We start from the raw sequence: 24,526 nt of genomic DNA on the forward strand, positions 1-24,526 counted from the left end.
GGGGGGAGGGGGGGGAGAGAGGGGGGGAGGGGGGGAGAGAGGGGGGGAGGGGGGGGAGAGAGGGGGGAGGGGGGGGAGAGAGGGGGGGAGGGGGGGGAGAGAGGGGGGGAGGGGGGGGAGAGAGGGGGGGAAGGGGGGGGGAGGGGGGGGAGAGAGGGGGGGAGGGGGGGGAGAGAGGGGGGGAGGGGGGGAGAGAGGGGGGGAGGGGGGGAGAGAGGGGGGGAGGGGGGGGAGAGAGGGGGGGAGGGGGGGGAGAGAGGGGGGGAGGGGGGGGGAGAGAGGGGGGGAGGGGGGGGAGAGAGGGGGGGAGGGGGGGGGAGAGAGGGGGGGAGGGGGGGAGAGAGGGGGGGAGGGGGGGAGAGAGGGGGGGAGGGGGGGGGAGAGAGGGGGAGAGGGGGGAGGGGGGGAGGGGGGGGGAGAGAGGGGGGGAGGGGGGGAGGGGGGGGAGAGAGGGGGGGAGGGGGGGGAGAGAGGGGGGGAGGGGGGGGAGAGAGGGGGGGGAGGGGGGGGAGAGAGGGGGGGAGGGGGGGAGAGAGGGGGGGAGGGGGGGAGAGAGGGGGGGAGGGGGGGGAGAGAGAGGGGGAGGGGGGGGAGAGAGGGGGGGAGGGGGGAGAGGGGGAGAGGGGGGGGGAGTGGAGAGAGAGGGGGGAGGGGGGAGGGGGGAGAGGGGGGGGAGTGGAGAGAGAGGGGGGAGGGGGAGAGGGGGGGGAGTGGAGAGAGGGGGGGGAGAGGGGGGGGAGTGGAGAGAGGGGTGGGGGAGGGGGGGGGCGGAAGCTGCCACTATCCAATCAGCAAGCAGCCGAGACAAGGCCATTGACCATTGACCCGTGACCCGCTCCGCTGCCCTCACTGTGCCGGGTTCGGGGGAACGGGTGGGGAATAATCCTCGGGCATTAGTCTGTGATGACAGCCCGCTCTGCGCTAGGCCGCTCGACCCGAGAGCCGAGCTCCCTCAGGCGACACTAACCTCCAGTCAGTCTCCAGCCGGGCCCTGCGTCACGACGCGACGACAACGTCAACACGCAGGGTGGGTCTCGGCACGCACGGAGGCTGCGCATGCGCAACGGTGGCCATCCTTTAGCAACATTCCGCTCGGGAACATGTAACGCGGTCTGTCTTGGAATCATCGCAAACCTGCCAGAACTCTCCAGACCATTCCCGAACCTCAGCCTTCCATCGTCGGGAAGGACAAGAACGCTGCCTGCCGCCAAGCTCCGCCCTGCGTCCGTGCGCCGTGACGTCAGCTCGAGCCTCTTGCTGCGGCCATTTTAGTGAGGTCAGCGAGGACAGAGTGAGGGAAAAGGGACAAGGGGGCGGCGGGGGGGAGGGGACAGTGGGGAGGGCGGGGAGGGGACAGTGGGGGCGGCGGGGGGGGAGGGGACAGTGGGGGCGGGGAGGGGACAGTGGGGGCGGGGTGGGGACAGTGGGGGCGGGGAGGGGACAGTGGGGGGGGGACAGTGGGAGTGGGGTGGGGGAGGGGAGGGGACAGTGGGGGCGGGGGGGGACGGGACAGTGGGGGCGGGGGGGAGGGGAGGGGACAGTGGGGGCGGGGGGGAGGGGACAGTGGGGGAGGGAAGGGGACAGTGGGGGCGGGGAGGAAGGGGACAGTGGGGGCGGGGAGGGAGGGCACAGTGGGGGAGGGGACAGTGGGGGCGGGGGTGGGGGGAGGGGAGGGGACAGTGGGGGTGGGAGGGGAGGGGACAGTGGGGGCGGGAGGGGAGGGGACAGTGGGGGCGGGGGGGGAGGGGAGGGGACAGTGGGGGCGGGGAGGGGACAGTGGGGGCGGGGGGGGATGGGAGGGGACAGTGGGGGCGGGGAGGGGACAGTGGGGGCGGGGGGAGGAGGGGAGGGGATAGGGGGGGCCGGGGGGGACAGTGGGGGCGGGGGGGGGAGAGGGGAGGGGACAGTGGGGGCGGGGGGGAGGGAAGGGAAAAGGGACAGTGGGGGCGGGGGGGGGAGGGAAGGGAAAAGGGACAGTGGGGGCGGGGGGGGAGGGAAGGGAAAATGGACAGTGGTGGTGGGGCGGGGGGAAGGGAAAAGGGACAGTGGGGGCGGGGGGGGAGGGAAGGGAAAATGGACAGTGGGGGCGGGGGGGGAGGGAAGGGAAAATGGACAGTGGTGGTGGGGCGGGGGGAAGGGAAAAGGGACAGTGGGGGCGGGGGGAAGGGACAGTGGGGCCGGGGGGAGAGAAGGGAAAAGGGACAGTGGGGGAGGGGAGGGGCGGGGGGAGGGATGGGAAAAGGGACAGTGGGGGAGTGGCGGGGGGAAGGGAAAAGAGACAGTGGGGGCGGGGGGAAGGGAAAATGGACAGTGGGGGTGGGGGAAGGGAAGGGAAAAGGGACAGTGGGGGCGGGGGGAAGGGAAAATGGACAGTGGGGGTGGGGGAAGGGAAGGGAAAAGGGACAGTGGGGGCGGGGGGAAGGGAAAATGGACAGTGGGGGCGGGGGAAGGGAAGGGAAAAGGGACAGTGGGGGCGGGGGGGAGGGAAGGGAAAAGGGACAGTGGGGGCGGGGGGGAGGGAAGGGAAAAGGGACAGTGGGGGCGGGGGGAAGGGAAGGGAAAAGGGACAGTGGGGGCGGTGGGAAGGAAGGGAAAAGGGACAGTGGGGGCGGGGGGGAGGGACAGTGGGGGTGGGGGGGAGGGACGGGAAAAGGGACAGTGGGGGCGGGGGGGAGGGAAGGGAAAAGGGACAGTGGGGGCGGGGGGAAGGAAGGGAAAAGGGACAGTGGAGGCGGGGGGAAGGGACAGTGGGGGCGGGGGGGAGGGACAGTGGGTGCGGGGGGGAGGGAAGGGAAAAGGGACAGTGGGGGCGGGGGGAAGGGACAGTGGGGGCGGGGGGGAGGGAAGTGGGAAGGGACAGTGGGGGCGGGGGGGAGGGAAGGGGGAAGGGACAGTGGGGGCGGGGGGGGAGGGAAGGGAAAAGGGACAGTGGGGGCGGGGGGAAGGGACAGTGGGGGCGGGGGAGAGGGAAGGGAAAAGGGACAGTGGGGGCGGGGGGAAGGGAAAAGGGACAGTGGGGGCGGCGGGAAGGGAAGGGAAAAGGGACAGTGGGGGCGGGGGGAAGGAACAGTGGGGGCGGGGGGGAGGGACAGTGGGGTGGGGGGGAGGGAAGGGAAAAGAGACAGTGGGGGCGGGGGGGAGGGAAGGGAAAAGGGACAGTGGAGGCGGGGGAAGGGAAGGCAAAAGGAACAGTGGGGGCGGGGGGGAAGGGAAGGGAAAAGGGACAGTGGGGGCGGGGGGAAGGGACAGTGGGAGCAAGGGGGAGGAAGGGAAAAGGGACAGTGGGGGCGGGGGGGGAGGGACAGTGGGGGCGGGGGGGAGGGAAGGGAAAAGGGACAGTGGGGGCGGGGGCAAGGGACAGTGGGGGCGGGGGGAAGGGACAGTGGGGGCGGGGGGGAGGAAGGGAAAAGGGACAGTGGGGGCGGGGGGGAAGAGACAATGGGGGCGGGGGGGAAGGGACAGTGGGGGCGGGGGGGAGGAAGGGAAAAGGGACAGTGGGGGCGGGGGGGAAGGGACAGTGGGGGCGGGGGGGAGGGACAGTGGGGGCGGGGGGGGAGGGACAGTGGGGGCGGGGGGGAGGAAAGGGAAAAGGGACAGTGGGGGCGGGGGAAGGGAAGGGAAAAGGGACAGTGGGGGCGGGGGAAGGGAAGGGAAAAGGGACAGTGGGGGCGGGGGAAGGGAAGGGAAAAGGGACAGTGGGGGCGGGGGAAGGGAAGGGAAAAGGGACAGTGGGGGCGGGGGAAGGGAAGGGAAAAGGGACAGTGGGGGCGGGGGGAGGGAAAAGGGACAGTGGGGGCGGGGGGAAGGGAAGGGAAAAGGGACAGTGGGGGCGGGGGGAGGGAAAAGGGACAGTGGGGGCGGGGGGAAGGGAAGGGAAAAGGGACAGTGGGGGCGGGGGGAAGGGAAGGGAAAAGGGACAGTGGGGGCGGGGGGAAGGGACAGTGGGGGCGGGGGGGGAGGAAGGGAAAAGGGACAGTGGGGGCGGGGGGAAGGGACAGTGGGGGCGGGGGGGAAGGGAAAAGGGACAGTGGAGGCGGGGGGGAGGGAAGGGAAAAGGGACAGTGGGGGTGGGGGGGAGGGAAGGGAAAAGGGACAGTGGGGGCGGGGGGAAGGGACAGTGGGGGCGGGGGGAAGGGACAGTGGGGGCGGGGGGGAGGAAGGGAAAAGGGACAGTGGGGGCGGGGGGGAAGAGACAATGGGGGCGGGGGGGAAGGGACAGTGGGGGCGGGGGGGAGGAAGGGAAAAGGGACAGTGGGGGCGGGGGGGAAGGGACAGTGGGGGCGGGGGGGGAGGGACAGTGGGGGCGGGGGGGGAGGGACAGTGGGGGCGGGGGGGAGGAAAGGGAAAAGGGACAGTGGGGGCGGGGGAAGGGAAGGGAAAAGGGACAGTGGGGGCGGGGGAAGGGAAGGGAAAAGGGACAGTGGGGGCGGGGGAAGGGAAGGGAAAAGGGACAGTGGGGGCGGGGGAAGGGAAGGGAAAAGGGACAGTGGGGGCGGGGGAAGGGAAGGGAAAAGGGACAGTGGGGGCGGGGGAAGGGAAGGGAAAAGGGACAGTGGGGGCGGGGGGAGGGAAAAGGGACAGTGGGGGCGGGGGGAAGGGAAGGGAAAAGGGACAGTGGGGGCGGGGGGGAAGGGAAAAGGGACAGTGGGGGCGGGGGGGGAAGGGAAAAGAAGGGAAAAGGGACAGTGGGGGCGGGGGAAGGGAAAAGGGACAGTGGGGGCGGGGGGAAGGGAAAAAGAAAATTGGGGGCGGGGGAAGGGAAAAGGGACAGTGGGGGCGGGGGGGAAGGGAAAAGAAGGGAAAAGGGACAGTGGGGGCGGGGGGGAAGGGAAAAGAAGGGAAAAGGGACAGTGGGGGCGGGGGAAGGGAAAAGGGACAGTGGGGGCGGGGGAAAGGGACAGTGGGGGTGGGGGGGAAGGGAAAAGAAGGGAAAAGGGACAGTGGGGGCGGGGGGAAGGGAAAAGGGACAGTGGGGGCGGCGGGAAGGGAAAAGGGACAGTGGGGGCGGGGGGAAGGGAAAAGGGACAGTGGGGGCGGGGGGAAGGGAAAAGGACAGTGGGGGCGGGGGGAAGGGAAAAGGACAGTGGGGGCGGGGGGAAGGGAAAAGGACAGTGGGGGCGGGGCAAGGGAAAAGGGACAGTGGGGGCGTGGGGAAGGGAAAAGAAGGGAAAAGGGACAGTGGGGGCGGGGGAAGGGAAAAGGGACAGTGGGGGCGGGGGGAAGGGAAAAGAAGGGAAAAGTGACAGTGGGGGCGGGGGGAAGGGAAAAGGGACAGTGGGGGCGGGGGGAAGGGAAAAGGGACAGTGGGGGGCGGGGGGAAGGGAAGGGAAAAGGGACAGTGGGGGCGGGGGAAGGGAAAAGGGACAGTGGGGGCGGGGGAAGGGAAGGGAAAAGGGACAGTGGGGGCGGGGGAAGGGAAGGGAAAAGGGACAGTGGGGGCGGGGGGGAGGGAAGGGACAAGGGACAGTGGGGGCGGGGGGGAGGGAAGGGACAAGGGACAGTGGGGGCGGGGGAAGGGAAAAGGGACAGTGGGGGCGGGGGGGAGGGAAGGGAAAAGGGACAGTGGGGGCAGGGGCAAGGGAAATGGGACAGTGGGGGCGGGGGGAAGGGAAGGGAAAAGGGACAGTGGGGGCGGGGTGAAGGGACAGTGGGGGCAGGGGGGAGGGAAGGGAAAAGGGACAGTGGGGGCGGGGGGAAGGGAAAAGGGACAGTGGGGGCGGCGGGGGGAAGGAACAGTGGGTGCGGGGGGAGGGACAGTGGGGTGGGGGGGAGGGAATGGAAAAGGGACAGTGGGGGCGGGGGGGAGGGAAGGGAAAAGGGACAGTGGGAGCGAGGGGGGAGGAAGGGAAAAGGGACAGTGGGGGCGGGGGGGAGGGAAGGGAAAAGGGACAGTGGGGGCGGGGGGGAAGGGAAAAGGGACAGTGGGGGCGGGGGGGAGGGAAGGGAAAAGGGACAGTGGGGGCGGGGGGGAGGGAAGGGAAAAGGGACAGTGGGGGCGGGGGGGAGGGAAGGGAAAAGGGACAGTGGGGGCGGGGGGGAGGGAAGGGAAAAGGGACAGTGGGGGCGGGGGGGAAGGGAAGGGAGAGTGGGGGCGGAAGAAGGGAAAAGGGACAGTGGGGGCGGGGGAAGGGAAAAGGGACAGTGGGGGCGGGGGGAAGGGAAAAGGGACAGTGGGGGTGGGGGGAAGGGAAAAGGGACAGTGGGGGCGGGGGGAAGGGAAAAGGGACAGTGGGGGTGGGGGGAAGGGAAAAGAAGCGAAAAGGGACAGTGGGGGCGGGGGGAAGGGAAAAGGGACAGTGGGGGCGGGGGGGAAGGGAAAAGGGACAGTGGGGGTGGGGGGGAAGGGAAAAGGGACAGTGGGGGCGGGGGAAGGGAAAAGGGACAGTGGGGGCGGGGGGAAGGGAAAAGGGACAGTGGGGGCGGGGGAAGGGAAAAGGGACAGTGGGGGCGGGGGGGAAGGGAAAAGAAGGGAAAAGGGACAGTGGGGGCGGGGGAAGGGAAAAGGGACAGTGGGGGCGGGGGGAAGGGAAAAAGAAAATTGGGGGCGGGGGAAGGGAAAAGGGACAGTGGGGGCGGGGGGGAAGGGAAAAGAAGGGAAAAGGGACAGTGGGGGTGGGGGAAGGGAAAAGGGACAGTGGGGGCGGGGGAAGGGAAAAGGGACAGTGGGGGCGGGGGAAAGGGACAGTGGGGGTGGGGGGAAGGGAAAAGAAGGGAAAAGGGACAGTGGGGGCGGGGGGAAGGGAAAAGGGACAGTGGGGGCGGGGGGAAGGGAAAAGGGACAGTGGGGGCGGGGGGAAGGGAAAAGGGACAGTGGGGGCGGGGGGAAGGGAAAAGGGACAGTGGGGGCGGGGGGAAGGGAAAAGGACAGTGGGGGCGGGGGGAAGGGAAAAGGACAGTGGGGGCGGGCAAGGGAAAAGGGACAGTGGGGGCGGGGGGAAGGGAAAAGAAGGGAAAAGGGACAGTGGGGGCGGGGGAAGGGAAAAGGGACAGTGGGGGCGGGGAGAAGGGAAAAGTGACAGTGGTGGCGGGGGGAAGGGAAAAGGGACAGTGGGGGCGGGGGGAAGGGAAAAGGGACAGTGGGGGGCGGGGGGAAGGGAAGGGAAAAGGGACAGTGGGGGCGGGGGAAGGGAAAAGGGACAGTGGGGGCGGGGGAAGGGAAGGGAAAAGGGACAGTGGGGGCGGGGGAAGGGAAGGGAAAAGGGACAGTGGGGGCGGGGGGGAGGGAAGGGACAAGGGACAGTGGGGGCGGGGGAAGGGAAAAGGGACAGTGGGGGCCGGGGGGGAGGGAAGGGAAAAGGGACAGTGGGGGCAGGGGCAAGGGAAATGGGACAGTGGGGGCGGGGGGAAGGGAAGGGAAAAGGGACAGTGGGGGCGGGGGGAAGGGATAGTGGGGGCAGGTGGGAGGGAAGGGAAAAGGGACAGTGGGGGCGGGGGGAAGGGAAAAGGGACAGTGGGGGCGGCGGGGGGAAGGAACAGTGGGGGCGGGGGGAGGGACAGTGGGGTGGGGGGGAGGGAAGGGAAAAGGGACAGTGGGGGCGGGGGGGAGGGAAGGGAAAAGGGACAGTGGGAGCGAGGGGGGAGGAAGGGAAAAGGGACAGTGGGGGTGGGGGGAAGGGAAGGGAAAAGGGACAGTGGGGGTGGGGGGAAGGGACAGTGGGAGCGAGGGGGGAGGAAGGGAAAAGGGACAGTGGGGGCGGGGGGAAGGGACAGTGGGGGCGGGGGGGGAGGGACAGTGGGGGCGGGGGGGAGGGAAGGGAAAAGGGACAGTGGGGGCGGGGGGAAGGGACAGTGGGGGTGGGGGGAGAGGGACAGTGGGGGCGGGGGGGAGGGAAGGGAAAAGGGACAGTGGGGGCGGGGGGGAGGGAAGGGAAAAGGGACAGTGGGGGCGGGGGGAAGGGAAAAGGGACAGTGGGGGCGGGGGGAAGGGAAGGGAAAAGGGACAGTGGGGGCGGGGGGAAGGGAAGGGAAAAGGGACTGGGGGCGGGGGGAAGGGAAAAGGGACAGTGGGGGCGGGGGGAAGGGAAGGGAAAAGGGACAGTGGGGGCGGGGGGAAGGGACAGTGGGGGCGGGGGGGAAGGGAAAAGGGACAGTGGGGGCGGGGGGGAGGGAAGGGAAAAGGGACAGTGGAGGCGGGGGAAGGGACAGTGGGAGCGAGGGGGTGGAAGGGAAAAGGGACAGTGGGGGCGGGGGGAAGGGAAAAGGGACAGTGGGGGCGGGGGGAAGGGAAAAGGGACAGTGGGTGCGGGGGGGAGGGAAGGGAAAAGGGACAGTGGGGGCGTGGGGGAGGGAAGGGAAAAGGGACAGTGGGGGCGGGGGGAAGGGAAGGGAAGGGAAAAGGGACAGTGGGGGCGGGGGAAGGGAAAAGGGACAGTGGGGGTGGGGGAAGGGAAAAGGGACAGTGGGGGCGTGGGGAAGGGAAAAGGGACAGTGGGGGCGTGGGGAAGGGAAAAGGGACAGTGGGGGTGGGGGGAAGGGAAAAGGGACAGTGGCGGCGGGGGAAGGGAAAAGGGACAGTGGGGGCGGGGGGGAAGGGAAAAGGGACAGTGGGGGCGGGGGAAGGGAAAAGGGACAGTGGGGGCGGGGGGAAGGGAAAAAGAAAATTGGGGGCGGGGGAAGGGAAAAGGGACAGTGGGGGCGGGGGGGAAGGGAAAAGAAGGGAAAAGGGACAGTGGGGGCGGGGGAAGGGAAAAGGGACAGTGGGGGCGGGGGGAAGGGAAGGGAAGGGAAAAGGGACAGTGGGGGCGGGGGAAGGGAAAAGGGACAGTGGGGGTGGGGGAAGGGAAAAGGGACAGTGGGGGCGTGGGGAAGGGAAAAGGGACAGTGGGGGCGTGGGGAAGGGAAAAGGGACAGTGGGGGCGTGGGGAAGGGAAAAGGGACAGTGGGGGTGGGGGGAAGGGAAAAGGGACAGTGGGGGCGGGGGAAGGGAAAAGGGACAGTGGGGGCGGGGGGGGAAGGGAAAAGAAGGGAAAAGGGACAGTGGGGGCGGGGGAAGGGAAAAGGGACAGTGGGGGCGGGGGGAAGGGAAAAGGGACTGGGGGCGGGGGGAAGGGAAAAGGGACAGTGGGGGCGGGGGGAAGGGAAAAGGGACTGGGGGCGGGGGGAAGGGAAAAGGGACAGTGGGGGCGGGGGGAAGGGAAAAAGAAAATTGGGGGCGGGGGAAGGGAAAAGGGACAGTGGGGGTGGGGGGGAAGGGAAAAGAAGGGAAAAGGGACAGTGGGGGCGGGGGAAGGGAAAAGGGACAGTGGGGGCGGGGGAAGGGAAAAGGGACAGTGGGGGCGGGGGAAAGGGACAGTGGGGGTGGGGGGAAGGGAAAAGAAGGGAAAAGGGACAGTGGGGGCGGGGGGAAGGGAAAAGGGACAGTGGGGGCGGCGGGAAGGGAAAAGGGACAGTGGGGGCGGGGGGGAAGGGAAAAGGGACAGTGGGGGCGGGGGGAAGGGAAAAGGGACAGTGGGGGCGGGGGGAAGGGAAAAGGACAGTGGGGGCGGGGGGAAGGGAAAAGGACAGTGGGGGCGGGGCAAGGGAAAAGGGACAGTGGGGGCGGGGGGAAGGGAAAAGGGACAGTGGGGGCGGGGGAAGGGAAAAGGGACAGTGGGGGCGGGGGGAAGGGAAAAGAAGGGAAAAGGGACAGTGGGGGCGGGGGGAAGGGAAAAGGGACAGTGGGGGCGGGGGGAAGGGAAAAGGGACAGTGGGGGGCGGGGGGAAGGGAAGGGAAAAGGGACAGTGGGGGCGGGGGAAGGGAAAAGGGACAGTGGGGGCGGGGGAAGGGAAAAGGGACAGTGGGGGCGGGGGAAGGGAAGGGAAAAGGGACAGTGGGGGTGGGGGAAGGGAAGGGAAAAGGGACAGTGGGGGCGGGGGGGAGGGAAGGGACAAGGGACAGTGGGGGCGGGGGAAGGGAAAAGGGACAGTGGGGGCGGGGGGGAGGGAAGGGAAAAGGGACAGTGGGGGCAGGGGCAAGGGAAATGGGACAGTGGGGGCGGGGGGAAGGGAAAAGGGACAGTGGGGGCGGGGGGAAGGGACAGTGGGGGCAGGGGGGAGGGAAGGGAAAAGGGACAGTGGGGGCGGGGGGAAGGGAAAAGGGACAGTGGGGGCGGCGGGGGGAAGGAACAGTGGGGGCGGGGGGAGGGACAGTGGGGTGGGGGGGAGGGAAGGGAAAAGGGACAGTGGGGGCGGGGGGGAGGGAAGGGAAAAGGGACAGTGGGGGCGTGGGGAAGGGAAAAGGGACAGTGGGGGTGGGGGGAAGGGAAAAGAAGGGAAAAGGGACAGTGGGGGCGGGGGGAAGGGAAGGGAAAAGGGACAGTGGGGGCGGGGGGGAGGGAAGGGAAAAGGGACAGTGGAGGCGGGGGAAGGGACAGTGGGAGCGAGGGGGGAGGAAGGGAAAAGGGACAGTGGGGGTGGGGGGAAGGGAAGGGAAAAGGGACAGTGGGGGCGGGGGGAAGGGACAGTGGGAGCGAGGGGGGAGGAAGGGGAAAAGGGACAGTCGGGGCGGGGGGAAGGGACAGTGGGGGCGGGGGGGGAGGGACAGTGGGGGCGGGGGGGAGCGAAGGGAAAAGGGACTGTGGGGGCGGGGGGAAGGGACAGTGGGGGCGGGGGGGGAGGGACAGTGGGGGCGGGGGGGAGGGAAGGGAAAAGGGACAGTGGGGGCGGGGGGAAGGGACAGTGGGGGCGGGGGGGAGGGACAGTGGGGGCGGGGGGGAGGGAAGGGAAAAGGGACTGTGGGGGCGGGGGGAAGGGACAGTGGGGGCGGGGGGGAGGGACAGTGGGGGCGGGGGGGAGGGAAGGGAAAAGGGACAGTGGGGGCGGGGGGAAGGGACAGTGGGGGCGGGGGGAGAGGGACAGTGGGGGCGGTGGGGAGGGAAGGGAAAAGGGACAGTGGGGGCGGGGGGAAGGGAAAAGGGACAGTGGGGGCGGGGGGAGGGAAAAGGGACAGTGGGGGCGGGGGGAAGGGAAGCGAAAAGGGACTGGGGGCGGGGGGAAGGGAAGGGAAAAGGGACAGTGGGGGCGGGGGGAAGGGAAGGGGAAAAGGGACAGTGGGGGCGGGGGGAAGGGACAGTGGGGGCGGGGGGGAAGCGAAAAGGGACAGTGGGGGCGGGGGGGGAGGGAAGGGAAAAGGGACAGTGGAGGCGGGGGAAGGGACAGTGGGAGCGAGGGGGTGGAAGGGAAAAGGGACAGTGGGGGCGGGGGGAAGGGAAAAGGGACAGTGGGGGCAGGGGGAAGGGAAAAGGGACAGTGGGTGCGGGGGGGAGGGAAGGGAAAAGGGACAGTGGGGGCGGGGGGGAGGGAAGGGAAAAGGGACAGTGGGGGCGGGGGGAAGGGAAGGGAAGGGAAAAGGGACAGTGGGGGTGGGGGAAGGGAAAAGGGACAGTGGGGGTGGGGGAAGGGAAAAGGGACAGTGGGGGCGTGGGGAAGCGAAAAGGGACAGTGGGGGTGGGGGGAAGGGAAAAGAAGGGAAAAGGGACAGTGGGGGCGGGGGGAAGGGAAGGGAAAAGGGACAGTGGGGGCGGGGGGAAGGGAAGGGAAAAGGGACAGTGGGGGCGGGGAGGAGGAAGGGAAAAGGGACAGTGGGGGCGGGGGGAAGGGACAGTGGGGGCGGGGGGGAAGGGAAAAGGGACAGTGGGGGCGGGGGGGAGGGAAGGGAAAAGGGACAGTGGGGGCGGGGGGGAGGGAAGGGAAAAGGGACAGTGGGGGCGGGGGGAAGGGAAAAGGGACAGTGGGGGCGGGGGGAAGGGAAAAGGGACAGTGGGGGCGGGGGGTAGGGAAGGGAAAAGGGACAGTGGGGGCGGGGGGAAGGGAAGGGAAAAGGGACAGTGGGGGCGGGGGGAAGGGAAGGGAAGGGAAGGGAAAAGGGACAGTGGGGGCGGGGGAAGGGAAAAGAGACAGTGGGGGCGGGGGAAGGGAAAAGGGACAGTGGGGGCGTGGGGAAGGGAAAAGGGACAGTGGGGTGGGGGGAAGGGAAAAGGGACAGTGGGGGGCGGGGGTAAGGGAAAAGGGACAGTGGGGGCGGGGGGGAAGGGAAAAGAAGGGAAAAGGGACAGTGGGGGCGGGGGAAGGGAAAAGGGACTGGGGGCGGGGGGAAGGGAAAAGGGACAGTGGGGGCGGGGGAAGGGAAAAGGGACAGTGGGGGCGGGTGAAGGGAAAAGGGACAGTGGGGGCGGGGGGGAAGGGAAAAGAAGGGAAAAGGGACAGTGGGGGCGGGGGAAGGGAAAAGGGACAGTGGGGGCGGGGGAAGGGAAAAGAGACAGTGGGGGCGGGGGAAGGGAAAAGGGACAGTGCGGGCGGGGGAAGGGAAAAGGGACAGTGGGGGCGTGGGGAAGGGAAAAGGGACAGTGGGGTGGGGGGAAGGGAAAAGAAGGGAAAAGGGACAGTGGGGGGCGGGGGGAAGGGAAAAGGGACAGTGGGGGCGGGGGGGAAGGGAAAAGAAGGGAAAAGGGACAGTGGGGGCGGGGGAAGGGAAAAGGGACTGGGGGCGGGGGGAAGGGAAAAGGGACAGTGGGGGCGGGGGAAGGGAAAAGGGACAGTGGGGGCGGGGGGGAAGGGAAAAGAAGGGAAAAGGGATAGTGGGGGCGGGGGAAGGGAAAAGGGACAGTGCGGGCGGGGGGAAGGGAAAAGAAGGGAAAAGGGACAGTGGGGGCGGGGGAAGGGAAAAGGGACAGTGGGGGCGGGGGAAGGGAAAAGGGACAGTGGGGGCGGGGGAAGGGAAAAGGGACAGTGGGGGCGGGGGAAAGGGACAGTGGGGGTGGGGGGAAGGGAAAAGAAGGGAAAAGGGACAGTGGGGGCGGGGGGAAGGGAAAAGAAGGGAAAAGGGACTGGGGGCGGGGGAAGGGAAAAGGGACAGTGGGTGCGGGGGCAAGGGAAAAGGGACAGTGGGGGCGGGGGGAAGGGAAAAGAAGGGAAAAGGGACAGTGGGGGCGGGGGAAGGGAAAAGGGACAGTGGGGGCGGGGGGAAGGGAAAAGAAGGGAAAAGGGATAGTGGGGGCGGAGGGAAGGGAAAAGGGACAGTGGGGGGCGGGGGGAAGGGAAGGGAAAAGGGACAGTGGGGGCTGGGGAAGGGAAGGGAAAAGGGACAGTGGGGGCTGGGGAAGGGAAGGGAAAAGGGACAGTGGGGGCGGGGGGGAGGGAAGGGACAAGGGACAGTGGGGGCGGGGGGGAGGGAAGGGAAAAGGGACAGTGGGGGCAGGGGGAAGGGAAAAGGGACAGTGGGGGCAGGGGGAAGGGAAAAGGGACAGTGGGGGCAGGGGGAAGGGAAAAGGGACAGTGGGGGCGGGGGGAAGGGAAGGGAAAAGGGACAGTGGGGGCGGGGGGAAGGGAAAAGGGACAGTGGGGGCGGGGGGGAGGGAAGGGACAAGGGACAGTGGGGGCGGGGGGGAGGGAAGGGAAAAGGGACAGTGGGGGCGGGGGGGAAGGGAAAAGGGACAGTGGGGGAGGGGTGGGAGGAAGGGAAAAGGGACAGTGGGGGAGGGGGGAGAGGAAGGGATAAGGGACAGTGGGGGTGGGGGGAGAGGAAGGGAAAAGGGACAGTGAGGGAGGGATGGGAGGAAGGGAAAAGGGACAGTGGGGGAGGGGGGAGAGGAAGGGAAAAGGGACAGTGAGGGAGGGATGGGAGGAAGTGAAAAGGGACAGTGGGGGTGGGGAGTGAGGGATGGGAGGAAGGGAAAAGGGACAGTGGGGGGGGGTTGTGAGGGATGGGAGGAAGGGAAAACGAACAGTGGGGGAGGGGGGAGAGGAAGGGAAAAGGTACAGTGGGGGAGGGGTGGGAGGAAGGGATAAGGGACAGTGGGGGGAGGGGTGGGAGGAAGGGATAAGTGACACGGAGGGAGGGGTGGGAGGGATAAGGGACAGGGAGGGAGGGGTGGGAGGAAGGGATAAGGGACAGGGAGGGAGGGGTGGGAGGAAGGGAAAAGGGACAGGGAGGGAGGGGTGGGAGGAAGGGAAAAGGGACAGGGAGGGAGGGGTGGGAGGAAGGGAAAAGGGACAGGGAGGGAGGGGTGGGAGGAAGGGAAAAGGGACAGTGGGGGAGGGGGGAGAGGAAGGGAAAAGGGACAGTGGGGGAGGGGGGAGAGGAAGGGAAAAGGGACAGTGGGGGAGGGGGGAGAGGAAGGGAAAAGGGACAGTGGGGGCGGGGGGGGGTGAGGGATGGGAGGAAGGGAAAAGGGACAGTGGGGGAGGGATGGGAGGAAGGGAAAAGGGACAGTGGGGGAGGGATGGGAGGAAGGGAAAAGGGACAGTGGGGGCGGGGGGGGGATGGGAGGAAGGGAAAAGGGACAGTGGGGGCGGGGGGGAGGAATGGGAGGAAGGGATAAGGGACAGGGTGGGAGGGATGGGAGGAAGGGATAAGGGACAGTGGGGGCGAGGGGGGATGGGAGGAAGGGATAAGGGACAGTGGGGGCGGGGGGGGGATGGGAGGAAGGGATAAGGGACAGTGGGGGCGGGTGGGGGGTGGGAGGAAGGGATAAGGGAAAGTGGGGGTGGGGGGGGAGGGATGGGAGGAAGGGATAAGGGACAGTGGGGGCGGGGGGGGAGGGATGGGAGGAAGGGATAAGGGACAGTGGGGGTGGGGGGGGAAGGGATAAGGGACAGTGGGGGTGGGGGGGGGAAGGGATAAGGGACAGTGGGGGTGGGGGGGGGGAAGGGATAAGGGACAGTGGGGGTGGGGGGGAAGGGATAAGGGACAGTGGGGGTGGGGGGGAAGGGATAAGGGACAGTGGGGGTGGCGGGGGGGGGAAGGGATAAGGGACAGTGGGGGCGGGGGGGAAGGGATAAGGGACAGTGGGGGCGGGGGGGGGGAGGGATGGGAGGAAGGGATAAGGGACAGTGGGGGAGGGATGGGAGGAAGGGATAAGGGACAGTGGGGGCGGGGGGAGGGATGGGAGGAAGGGATAAGGGACAGTGGGGGTGGGGGGGAGGGATGTGAGGAAGGGATAAGGGACAGTGGGGGGGAGGGGAGGGATGGGAGGAAGGGATAAGGGACAGTGGGGGCGGGGGGGAGGGATGGGAGGAAGGGATAAGGGACTGGGGGCGGGGGGAGGGATGGGAGGAAGGGATATGGGACAGTGGGGGCGGGGGGAGGGGTGGGAGGAAGTGAAAAGGGACAGTGGGGGCGGGGGGAGTGGAGGGATGGGAGGAAGGGAAAAGGGACAGTGGGGCCGGGGGGGGATGGGTGGGAGGAAGGGAAAAGGGACAGTGGGGGTGGGGGGGAGGAAGGGAAAAGGGACAGTGGGGGTGGGGGGGGGAGGAAGGGAAAAGGGACAGTGGGGGAGGGGTGGGAGGAAGGGAAAAGGGACAGTGGGGGCGGGGGGGAGGGATGGGAGGAAGGGAAAAGGGACAGTGGGGGCGGGGGGAGGGATGGGAGGAACGGGTAAGGGAGCAATGGGCAGGGATGGAGGGAGGCGGGTGAGTGGGGAGTGAGAGGTTGGTTGGTGACAGAATGGATGTGGAGGAGGGGATGGACATGGGGGAGGAGGGCAGCAGGTGGAGGTGGTGAGGTGTGGAGGATAGGGGAATGGAGGTAGGTGGTGGTGGGGAGTGTGGGGGTTGGAGTTTTGTGGTGGTGGAGTGGGATGTGAAGGATGGTGGTGAGGGACGGAGGGAGTGTTGGAGAAATGGGTGTTGGTGGGGGATAGGGGTGTTGGTGGAAGAGGTTTTGGGGGTTGGAGGAGTTGGGAATAGAGAGGAATGGCAGATGGAGGGGGTGTGGTGCAGGAATGGGTGTGCTGATGGAGGAGGGTGGTGGGGAAGGTGGGTAGGGATGGAGAGTGGGAAGTGGTGGAGGGAGGATGGTGACGGAGACTACAGGGAATGAAGGAATATTGGGGAGGGGAATTGGTGTGGGCCTCTGTGTTTGGGATGGGCATTAGCAAGAGGGGTATAGGATAAGGAGAGGGATTTGGGCTAGGAGAGAGATGGGGCTTGGGAGGGTGAGAATCACATGAGTATGGGGGATTGATGGTATGAGAGAAGAGGGAGGAAGGAAGGACAGTGATAGAAGAGTGAAAGTTTATAGGGAGGGAGAGAGGAGTTTGCACAGGGTGAGATGGAAGAGACAGCTAGCTGGTGGTGGTGTGAAGAAAATGGGAGTGAGGGGTAGTTATAAAGGGAATTGGTGAGGGGAAGAGACTGAGCTGGAGGATCTGCGAGGTTTGCATGTAGGGAGGAATGATGTATGTTTCCATTTGGGGATGTAGATGAATAGAGGGCAGGATGGAGGGACAAGGAAAAAGGGGTTGCTGGTTATGGGGTTCAATATAGTCTGACTCTGGTGAACTCTCCTCAGGTCGTGCAGGAGTCAGAGCGATGCCCCGACACTGCTCGGCTGAGGGCTGCACATCCCGGGACACGAAGGAGTCGAGAATTAATGGCGTCACGTTTCACAGGTCAGTGAGACCTCTCCCTACCCCACCTTCCAGGTTGTTTGCCTCAGTGGGAGCTGTTTCTCCCTCCAGTGGTAAGGTATGTTTAACCACAACCTCTCCAACCCAGTCATGCTTTTCAGTGGTCACATTCATTTCTCATTGGTTTTATTTCACTCAGGTTGCCCAAGAAGGGGAGATTTCAGCGTGAGAGCTGGTTGCTGAATTGTTGCCGGAAGAACCCGGATGGGACAGTTCCCTGGGATCCACCCTCTCAGTTCATCTACTTCTGTTCAAAACATTTTGAGAAACACTGTTTTGAGCTTGTGGGGCTGAGGTAATTCGTAGCATCTGTCAAACCTTGGCCTAATACGCCCGTTTCAACTAATCAGTACAACCCATTAATAGTTTGGGTGGCACAGTGCTCAGTGGTTAGCGCTGCTACTACTGCACAGCACCAAGGACCTGGATTCAAATCCAGTCTCAGGTGGCTGCCTGTGTGGAATTTGCACGTTCTCCCCGTGTCTGTGTGGATTTCCCCCGGGTGCTCCAGTTTCCTCCCACAGACCAAACGTGCAGGTTAGCTAGATTGGTCATGCTAAATTGCCTGTAGTGTCCAGGGATGTGCAGGCTGGATGGGTTAGCCATGGGAAATGCAGGGTTATAGGGTGGGGGTGTGCCTGGGATGCTTTTTAGAGGATCGGTGTGAATTCTTTGGGCCGAATAGCCTGGTTCCACATTGTAGGGATTCTCTGAATCTATTATGCTCTCCTCTGCCAGATTACCATGGTTTATTAGACCTTGGTCTACCTGATCACCGTGACCTAACAGACCCTAGTTTACCCAGTCACCTGGAACATCAGATCAATTGGATCACATCAGTGGGCTGAAGAATGGCAGATGGATAAACGTGAGGTATTGCATTTTGGTGAAACAAAGACAAGACTCAAACAATTAACAATAGGGCTTTGTGAGTGTTGTAGAACAGAGCGATCGAAGGGTTCAGGTACATAATTTTTTAAAGTTTGCATCACATATGGATAGGGTTGTTAACAAGGTATTTAAGCATGCTTGCCTTTATTGCTCAGACCTTTGAGTATTGGAGTTGGGACATTACATAGAGGCTTTTTCTTGGAGTACTGTGTCCAGTCTGGTCTTCCTATTACAGGAAGGATATTATTAAGCTGGAGCGGGTTCAGAAGAGATATAGCAGGATGTTGCTGAGAATGGAGGGTTGGAGTTATAAGGAGAGGCTGGATAAAGTCATAGAGTTGTACAACACAGAAACAGACCCTTCGGACAGACTCATCCATGTCAATCAAATATCCTAAACTAATTAGTCTCATTTGCCAGCACTTGGCCCATATCCCTCTAAACCCTTCCTATTCATCTACCCATCCAGATGGCTTTTAAATGTTGTGATTGTATCAGCCTCCACCACTTCCTCTGGCAGCTCATTTCATACACTCACCACCCTCTGTATGAAAAAAAATGCCTCTTGGGTCCCTTTTAAATCTTTCCCCTCACCCTACACCTATGCCCCCTCGGTCTGGATTTGCCCAACCCAGGGAAAATGCTATCAGGCTGGAACCTTTTTCACTGAAGTGTAGGAGTTTGACAGGTGACCTTATTGAGGTTTATAAAATTACGAGGGATATAGATAAGATGAATGGCAGGTGTCTTTTCCTTAAGGTGGGGGTTTTCAAGACTAGGGGGCATATTTTTAAGGTGAGAGTAAAAAGAATTTTAAAAGTTTACACAGAAAGTGGTTCATGTATGGAGTGAACTTCCAGAGGATGTGGTGGATGCAGGTAGTTACAAATTTAAAAAGACAGATATGTTCACAAATAGGAAATGTTTGGAGGGATATGGGCCAAGTGTAGGCAAGTGGGACTAGTTCAGTTGAGGATTTTGGGCGGCTGGTTGGACCGAAGGGTCTGTTTCTATACTGTATGTCTCGGAGATCCTGATCCACATGTTCTTTACAGTCTCTTGGATTGCCAAGGCCCATCAAATTCCTTAGCTTGCCTAATCACCGCTGTTTATTTGTTCCCAGTTCAGCTGATCACCAGTCCAACAGACCCCAGTCTGTTCCCCCAATCCATCAAACATAGTCTGGTGGATCATCCTGGCCGCTCAAATCTGTCTTCCTGATACCATCAGACCTGGTTTCCTTGGATCACTGGGGTTCATCAGACCTTAATTCCCCAGGTTCAACACATAACAATTCAGGTCAGTTCTATTTTTGGGTAATGTGTGGAGGAAGTTCACTGCTTTCCTTGTTTTCTTCCCCCAGTCGTTATCACCGCCTGCGAGATGATGCTGTCCCCACGTTATTTCAGTCGTGTCCTCAGGCAAAGGTGGCGCTGAGTGGAGGACACAGTGAAAAGACAGTGTCTGTACAAACCAATGAATGGTGAGAAGCTTCTGGTGACTGCTTTAACCATGTGATTCACAGGATGCATTTGTGCTGTTCACTGAAAGTCTTAACTAAAAATCCCATTTGTATTTCTCCCATTGCCCTGTTCACTGACTCAGTGCAAATGGCTAGAGCATGCTTCAGAGTTAGAGTCCAGATGGTTGATGTAGAGACTGAAGCTTCCTGTCAGGGGTAGGTGAGTGTTTCCTGCCTACAGCCACTGGATCAGGGAAGGGACAAGTGAGCCAAGACTCCTCACCTCAAAGTAGTCACCTATTTGTGCAAATGTTACTTCAGGGCACAAATAAGCTCATTGTGATGCCATCTTGGCCAAATATTCAGTGGCTACTGCTTGTCTGTCCACAATCAGATAATGGTCATTTTGGTTAGGCAGTGAAGAATGAACAGCACGCTAGGGTTCTTGAGAATAGAGGGAGGAAACTGACATTAAAGTATCCACAGTTGATAGCTTCCTGTCCTTTATTAACCTTCAGCTAATCTCCCTTCCTGTCTGTCCAACAGCCTCACTGATGGCAGTGGCTCTTTACCTGCTCCTGATCTCAGGAACGCTGACACTAGCTCAGGGATGAGCTTCAGCATTTCTCAGGATGGCACTTCCTTTATTCTGGGTTATTCTGATCCTCAAGATAGAGTGAATGAAACTTTCTGCTTATATGAAACATCATCTCCTGACATACCGATCTCCATAACGCAGCCTGAACCAGAGGACACAGCTCCGACTGTCATTTATCTCATTGAAGTGAATTCGCAGTCTGTGGAGTTGGAGGCAGCTGGAAACACAGAGGAAGCCTCCAAGGACATCTCGTTGCCTCTGCCTCAGCCTGTCCTCCTGAATGAACACTCATCTGACTGTCAAGTGGAGCTGGATGATGACAGGGACCCTGTCCCCATTGCTTTGTATATGGCTCGCATTCCCAATCCACCACCTAAACCTGGTGCCTACATTCCTGTTGAGCACAGTTACACTGTAGGCTGTCCACTGGTTTGGAAGATGAAGCTAGAGGCTCTGAAGGTGGCCTTTGAGAAGGTCACCAAGGAGCTGCGGGCTAGCAGGAAACGGGAGAGTCGTCTGCGGGCACGAATCACATCCATCTTGAGACCACAACACCAAGTGCTTCAAGATGAATGTACTGAATCGGACATAACTGAGGGCTGCCAGCCACAGTTTGAAGTTTGAGGTGGAAGTGGTGGATGAGGCTGTGAATCTGTAGCTACATTTTGACTCAGTCACTTATTTAACCAATGCTGTCGATTCATCACTAAGTAAACCAGCAACAAAGTGTGAGGAGAACAGTGGCATGTTGGGGAGGGGAGGAGTAAGAAATGTGTTTTGGGAAAGCAACTGGGAGAGGAGATGGGATGGAGGTGGGGGAGGGGAAGAAAGAGAGAGAGAGAGAAGTGAAGTGAAGTGGCTGGAGGGAGGGAGAGTGGGGTTTTGTCATCATGGATCCTGGGAGATTTTCCAAGCTCCCTTTGATTTGTGTAGGATGACAGAAATCATACCACAAAGGTCGAATTATACAGAGTTAACTAATCTGTTGTTAGGTTTTGCAGCATGAGGTGAGGTGATCTCTTGAACATTTTACTGTTTAACATAAAGACCACAGTAAAACATTTATTTTTATGATTGAGAACATTGGCTGCTGTAGTAAACATGACCGCTCTAAATCATTGGTCAGTTTACCCTCGGTCGTTATTTCTGTGTTTCTGAAGGCTACAAGAAATCCTACCACATTGCATGCAGTCTGTGTTGGGGGTTAATCAACCATGTCCTGCAGCACACAGCTAAACCCATACGTGCCTCTTTTAACAGACACCCCTGTGCATTTTCTGGCAAAGATCCCAGTCAGTGAAAAGGAGGGCTTTGACCCAATTTTTTTTCTTTGTCACCCCTGCCAGCCAACACACAGGATATTAAGGCCAATTACAAACCTCTCGCTTTCAATATTTGTAGACAAAAAAAAAATGAAGTGATTGAAATGACACTGTAAAAAGCGATTGCTTGTCTCTCAATGTTACCTTGTATCAGTGTTTGTAGATTGGCTGTCCTGGGATTCTGCCTCTAGGCTATGACTGTTCTCCTTTGTTGATTTACATGGCTTTTAGGAAAGCTGACAATTGTACAGGATGAGGCTGACGTGATTTGACTATTTTAAAACACTCCTGGCCAGTCTCTGATATTCTACCCTCCGTAGAGCTCAGGTTGAAACCCCGCTGACCATATCCTCACTCTTGTTAAGCCTCATTGTGGTAGTGTGCTGAAAATCAAGCCTTGCTATTCCTGAAGTCGTCACAAAGTTGTTTAATGAAAGTATGCAAAATTCCTCAATTTACGTGTTTTTTAATCCGAGGTTTCTGCACGTAAGAGGAATTATTTATTAGAGCTGAATAGATTACAGCTACAAATAAACAATTATGGACTGGTGACATATCTTCAATCATTAAAATTCCAACTCTCTCATAAACTATCCCCCCACAGACAAAAATTGGGGGGGTGTGGGGTGTTGGCAGGGAATGGCTGTTATGGGTGGAGCAAATGACTGAGCAAGTACTTCAGTGGTTTCTGTTCACAGGGTTTGCTGACAATGTCATTCTGGCTTGTCAGGATGAACCCACAACTCATTCTGTTATTTGTACTTCTCTAATTCTGTCATCTTGAACATCCACAGTTTAATTGCTTTACTGTCAACAGCTGTACCTTTAGCTGCTTGGATCCTGAGCTCTGCAATTCCCTCCTTATGCTTCCCCTACTGTTTCCTCCTTTTAAAACATTTCTTAAACAACAAGGTGATCAAGCTTTTGACCATTTCCCCATATATCTCCTGATGTGAATCAATGTCTAATTTTGCTTTATAATGCTTTGTGAGCACCTTCAGATATTTTATGATACTGTAGGTGTCGTATAAATGCAAGTAGTTGTTGTAGGCTGACATTTAAACAGCAAAGTACTCTCTATTCAGAACACATTCAGGACAGCTTCATTTGAGTCACTTCACACCTGGTCTCATATTAAAAGGATAATTGTAAAAAGCAAGCAATTTAGAAAAGTACACTCAGACACTTACATGCTCACTTTTTTTTCATGTGTGAGGGAAGCTAGGAGTCTGAGATCGTTGTTTTACTGATTACATTAATGCATTTATGAATCCGGTAACGATTGCTGAAATTGTTCAATTTGACCACTACCAGTCTGATCAATATCAAACAAAATGTAAAGCAACTAATGTCGAAGGAATGGCATTTTATTCTTGAGTTATCTATCTGGGAAATGTTAAACCTACAATGTTAAATGTACAAAAATAAGCAAGTGAATAAAAATAACTACAGAAATTACAAGAAAGGATGGGGCTTTTAGACTTGACTCATAACAGAAAAAGAAATGCAGGACTATGGAGAAAGAATTTGAGGTTCCTAAGCTCCCAGGTGTGGAGGTATCGGTGTCATGGTAATTTCTTGGGCTAATAATTTGGCTAGTTCTCTGGGTCTAAATTGAAATCCCACCATATAGCAACTGGTAGAATTTAAATTCAATTAATACATCTGGAATTAAAGGCTAGTCTAATGGTGATTTGGTGGACTTTTAGTTGCTAAAAACCCATCTGAGGGAAATCTTCTGTCCTTACCTGATTTGGCCTACATACCAGACCAACAGCAATATGGTTAACTCTTAATCTGAAATGGCTGAAAACAAAAAAATGCTGGAAATCACAGTGGGTCAGGCAGCATCCATGGAAACAGAGTGAGCTAATGATTTGAGTCCAAATTGCTGTTCATCAGAGTTGCCTGAGCAAGCTATTCAGTTCCATGTCTAAAGAAAGAAATGCAACCAACACACCATCTGACTGTCACTTCTTGTGTCTAGGTGCAACTGACAGTGGAACACACTGCCCTGTGGGCGGCACGGTGGCACAGTGGTTAGCACTGCTGCCTCACAGCACCAGAGACCCGGGTTCAACTCCCGCCTCAGGCGACTCTCTGTGTGGAGTTTGCACATTCTCCCCGTGTCTGCGTGGGTTTCCTCCGGGTGCTCCGGTTTCCTTCCACAATCCAAAAATGTGCAGGTTAGGTGAATTGGCCATGCTAAATTGCCCGTAGTGTTAGGTGAAGGGGTAAATGTAGGAGTATGGGTCTGGGTGGTATACGCTTCAGCGGGTCGGTGTGGACTTGTTGGGCCGAAGGGCCTGTTTCCACACTGTAAGTAATCTAATCTAATCTAAAAAAAACATCTGAGGTCTTGTGCCAGAATTGGGAGATCTGGCTCACAGATGTATCAAGCACCAGCCTGACATTGTGACAGTAACCAAATGATACCTTACAAACCATGTCCTGCACAGCATCACTATCCCTGGGGGTGTGTCCTGACCCACCAGCAGGGCAGAGCCACTGAAGTCTCTAGATATGAAGGTGTTGTCCTGGCAGTTCTCAATAGTAACTGGACCTTATGATGTTTTATGAAATCAGGTAAAACATGGGTAAGGAAACATCCTGCTGCTTACTAAACCCTACCACCCCCCAAACACACACATTCAACTGATGAATCACTGTTTTATTTGTTCATAGAATGTGGGTGTTGCTGGTTAGCCCAACATTAATTACCCATCTGCAGTTGCTCTGGAGAAGGTGATGGATTCTTGAAGTGCTCCTGTACTTGTGTAGGAACATGCTGTTGAGAAGGAAGTTGCAGGATTTTGATTCTGGGTGGGAGACTTTAGTAGCTCCATTACAGACCAAATTAGCTGAGTCCTAAAGGACATATCTGCTAGTCTAAGTCTGTGACAGATCATCAGGGAATCAGCAGGAAGGAAAAAAAAGACCATATCCTCACCAATCTATGTATTTGTCCATGACAGTATTCAGAGGAGTTACCATTTCACAATCCTTGTGGAGACAAAGTCCCATTACATATTGGAGGTACCCTCCATTGTATTGTATTACTATGCAGAACATGATAGATTTTGAACACATCTGACAACTGAAGACTGGGCATTTGTGATGTTTTGTGGGCCATCAGCAGTGGCAGAATATTATTCAACCACAATCTGTAGCCTTATGGTCTGGAATATACCCCATTCTACCATATTGTCATGGCTGGGAACTGGCTGGCTGGAGGAGCAGAAAGAAGCAAACCTATAATTAGGTGTCAGCAACAACTACTGCAGGACTACTTCATTTCAAACAGTGGGAGCAGCATGTCTAATAGGCAGAGCTGAGTGATCTCACAGCCAATGGAACAGATTTAAACTCTGCAGTCCTGTATAGGTGGTGAACAATTAAACAATTAACAAAAACAGGATGAGGAAGAGGAGGTGGCTCCAAATATTCCCATTTTGGATGGTATGGGAGCTAAACAGTGAAGTTTGCACATTCTCCCTGTGTCTGCATGGGTTTCCTCCAGGTGGTCCAGTTCAGTGTAAAATAGGGTGTGGGAATGGGTCTGGGTGGGATACTCTTTGGAGGATCAGTGTGGACTTGTTGGGCCAAATGGCCTGTTTCCATACTGTAGGGATTCTAAAGTAAACACAAGTGCAAAAGATGAGGCTACAGTGAGTGAGTTATCTTCTCAGATGCCAGTTTTCATCTAATTTGACAAGTTAACTAGACCAGCTATAGAGTGGTAGACCAGTGGGAGTTTGGCGCACTGACCTCTACAGCGCTGAAGCCTGGCGCCAACTCTTCCTCCTGCCCCCTCAGCCACGACCTCACCTCCCATCACCAAACCACCATCTCCCAGACCATACACAAC

At 60.1% G+C, this 24,526-nt stretch overlaps 1 protein-coding gene across 1 annotated transcript; it reads left to right on the top strand.

Moving 5' to 3' along the window:
- The first annotated feature begins 983 nt into the window (after nucleotides 1-983).
- thap7 (THAP domain containing 7) lies at nucleotides 984-21,208 on the top strand. Its single transcript, XM_087978178.1, is given in 6 exon segments — nucleotides 984-1,276; nucleotides 16,268-16,367; nucleotides 16,525-16,680; nucleotides 18,640-18,759; nucleotides 19,285-19,953; nucleotides 19,955-21,208. Coding segments are annotated over 5 exon segments (1,065 nt in total). The 5' UTR covers nucleotides 984-1,276; nucleotides 16,268-16,287; the 3' UTR covers nucleotides 19,995-21,208.
- Nucleotides 21,209-24,526: the final 3,318 nt, after the last annotated feature.

This window comes from Chiloscyllium plagiosum, unplaced genomic scaffold (genome assembly GCF_037043375.1).
Source record: "Chiloscyllium plagiosum isolate Xiang-an unplaced genomic scaffold, Cpla_swu_hap1 HiC_scaffold_33, whole genome shotgun sequence".
Classification (NCBI taxonomy): domain Eukaryota; kingdom Metazoa; phylum Chordata; class Chondrichthyes; order Orectolobiformes; family Hemiscylliidae; genus Chiloscyllium; species Chiloscyllium plagiosum.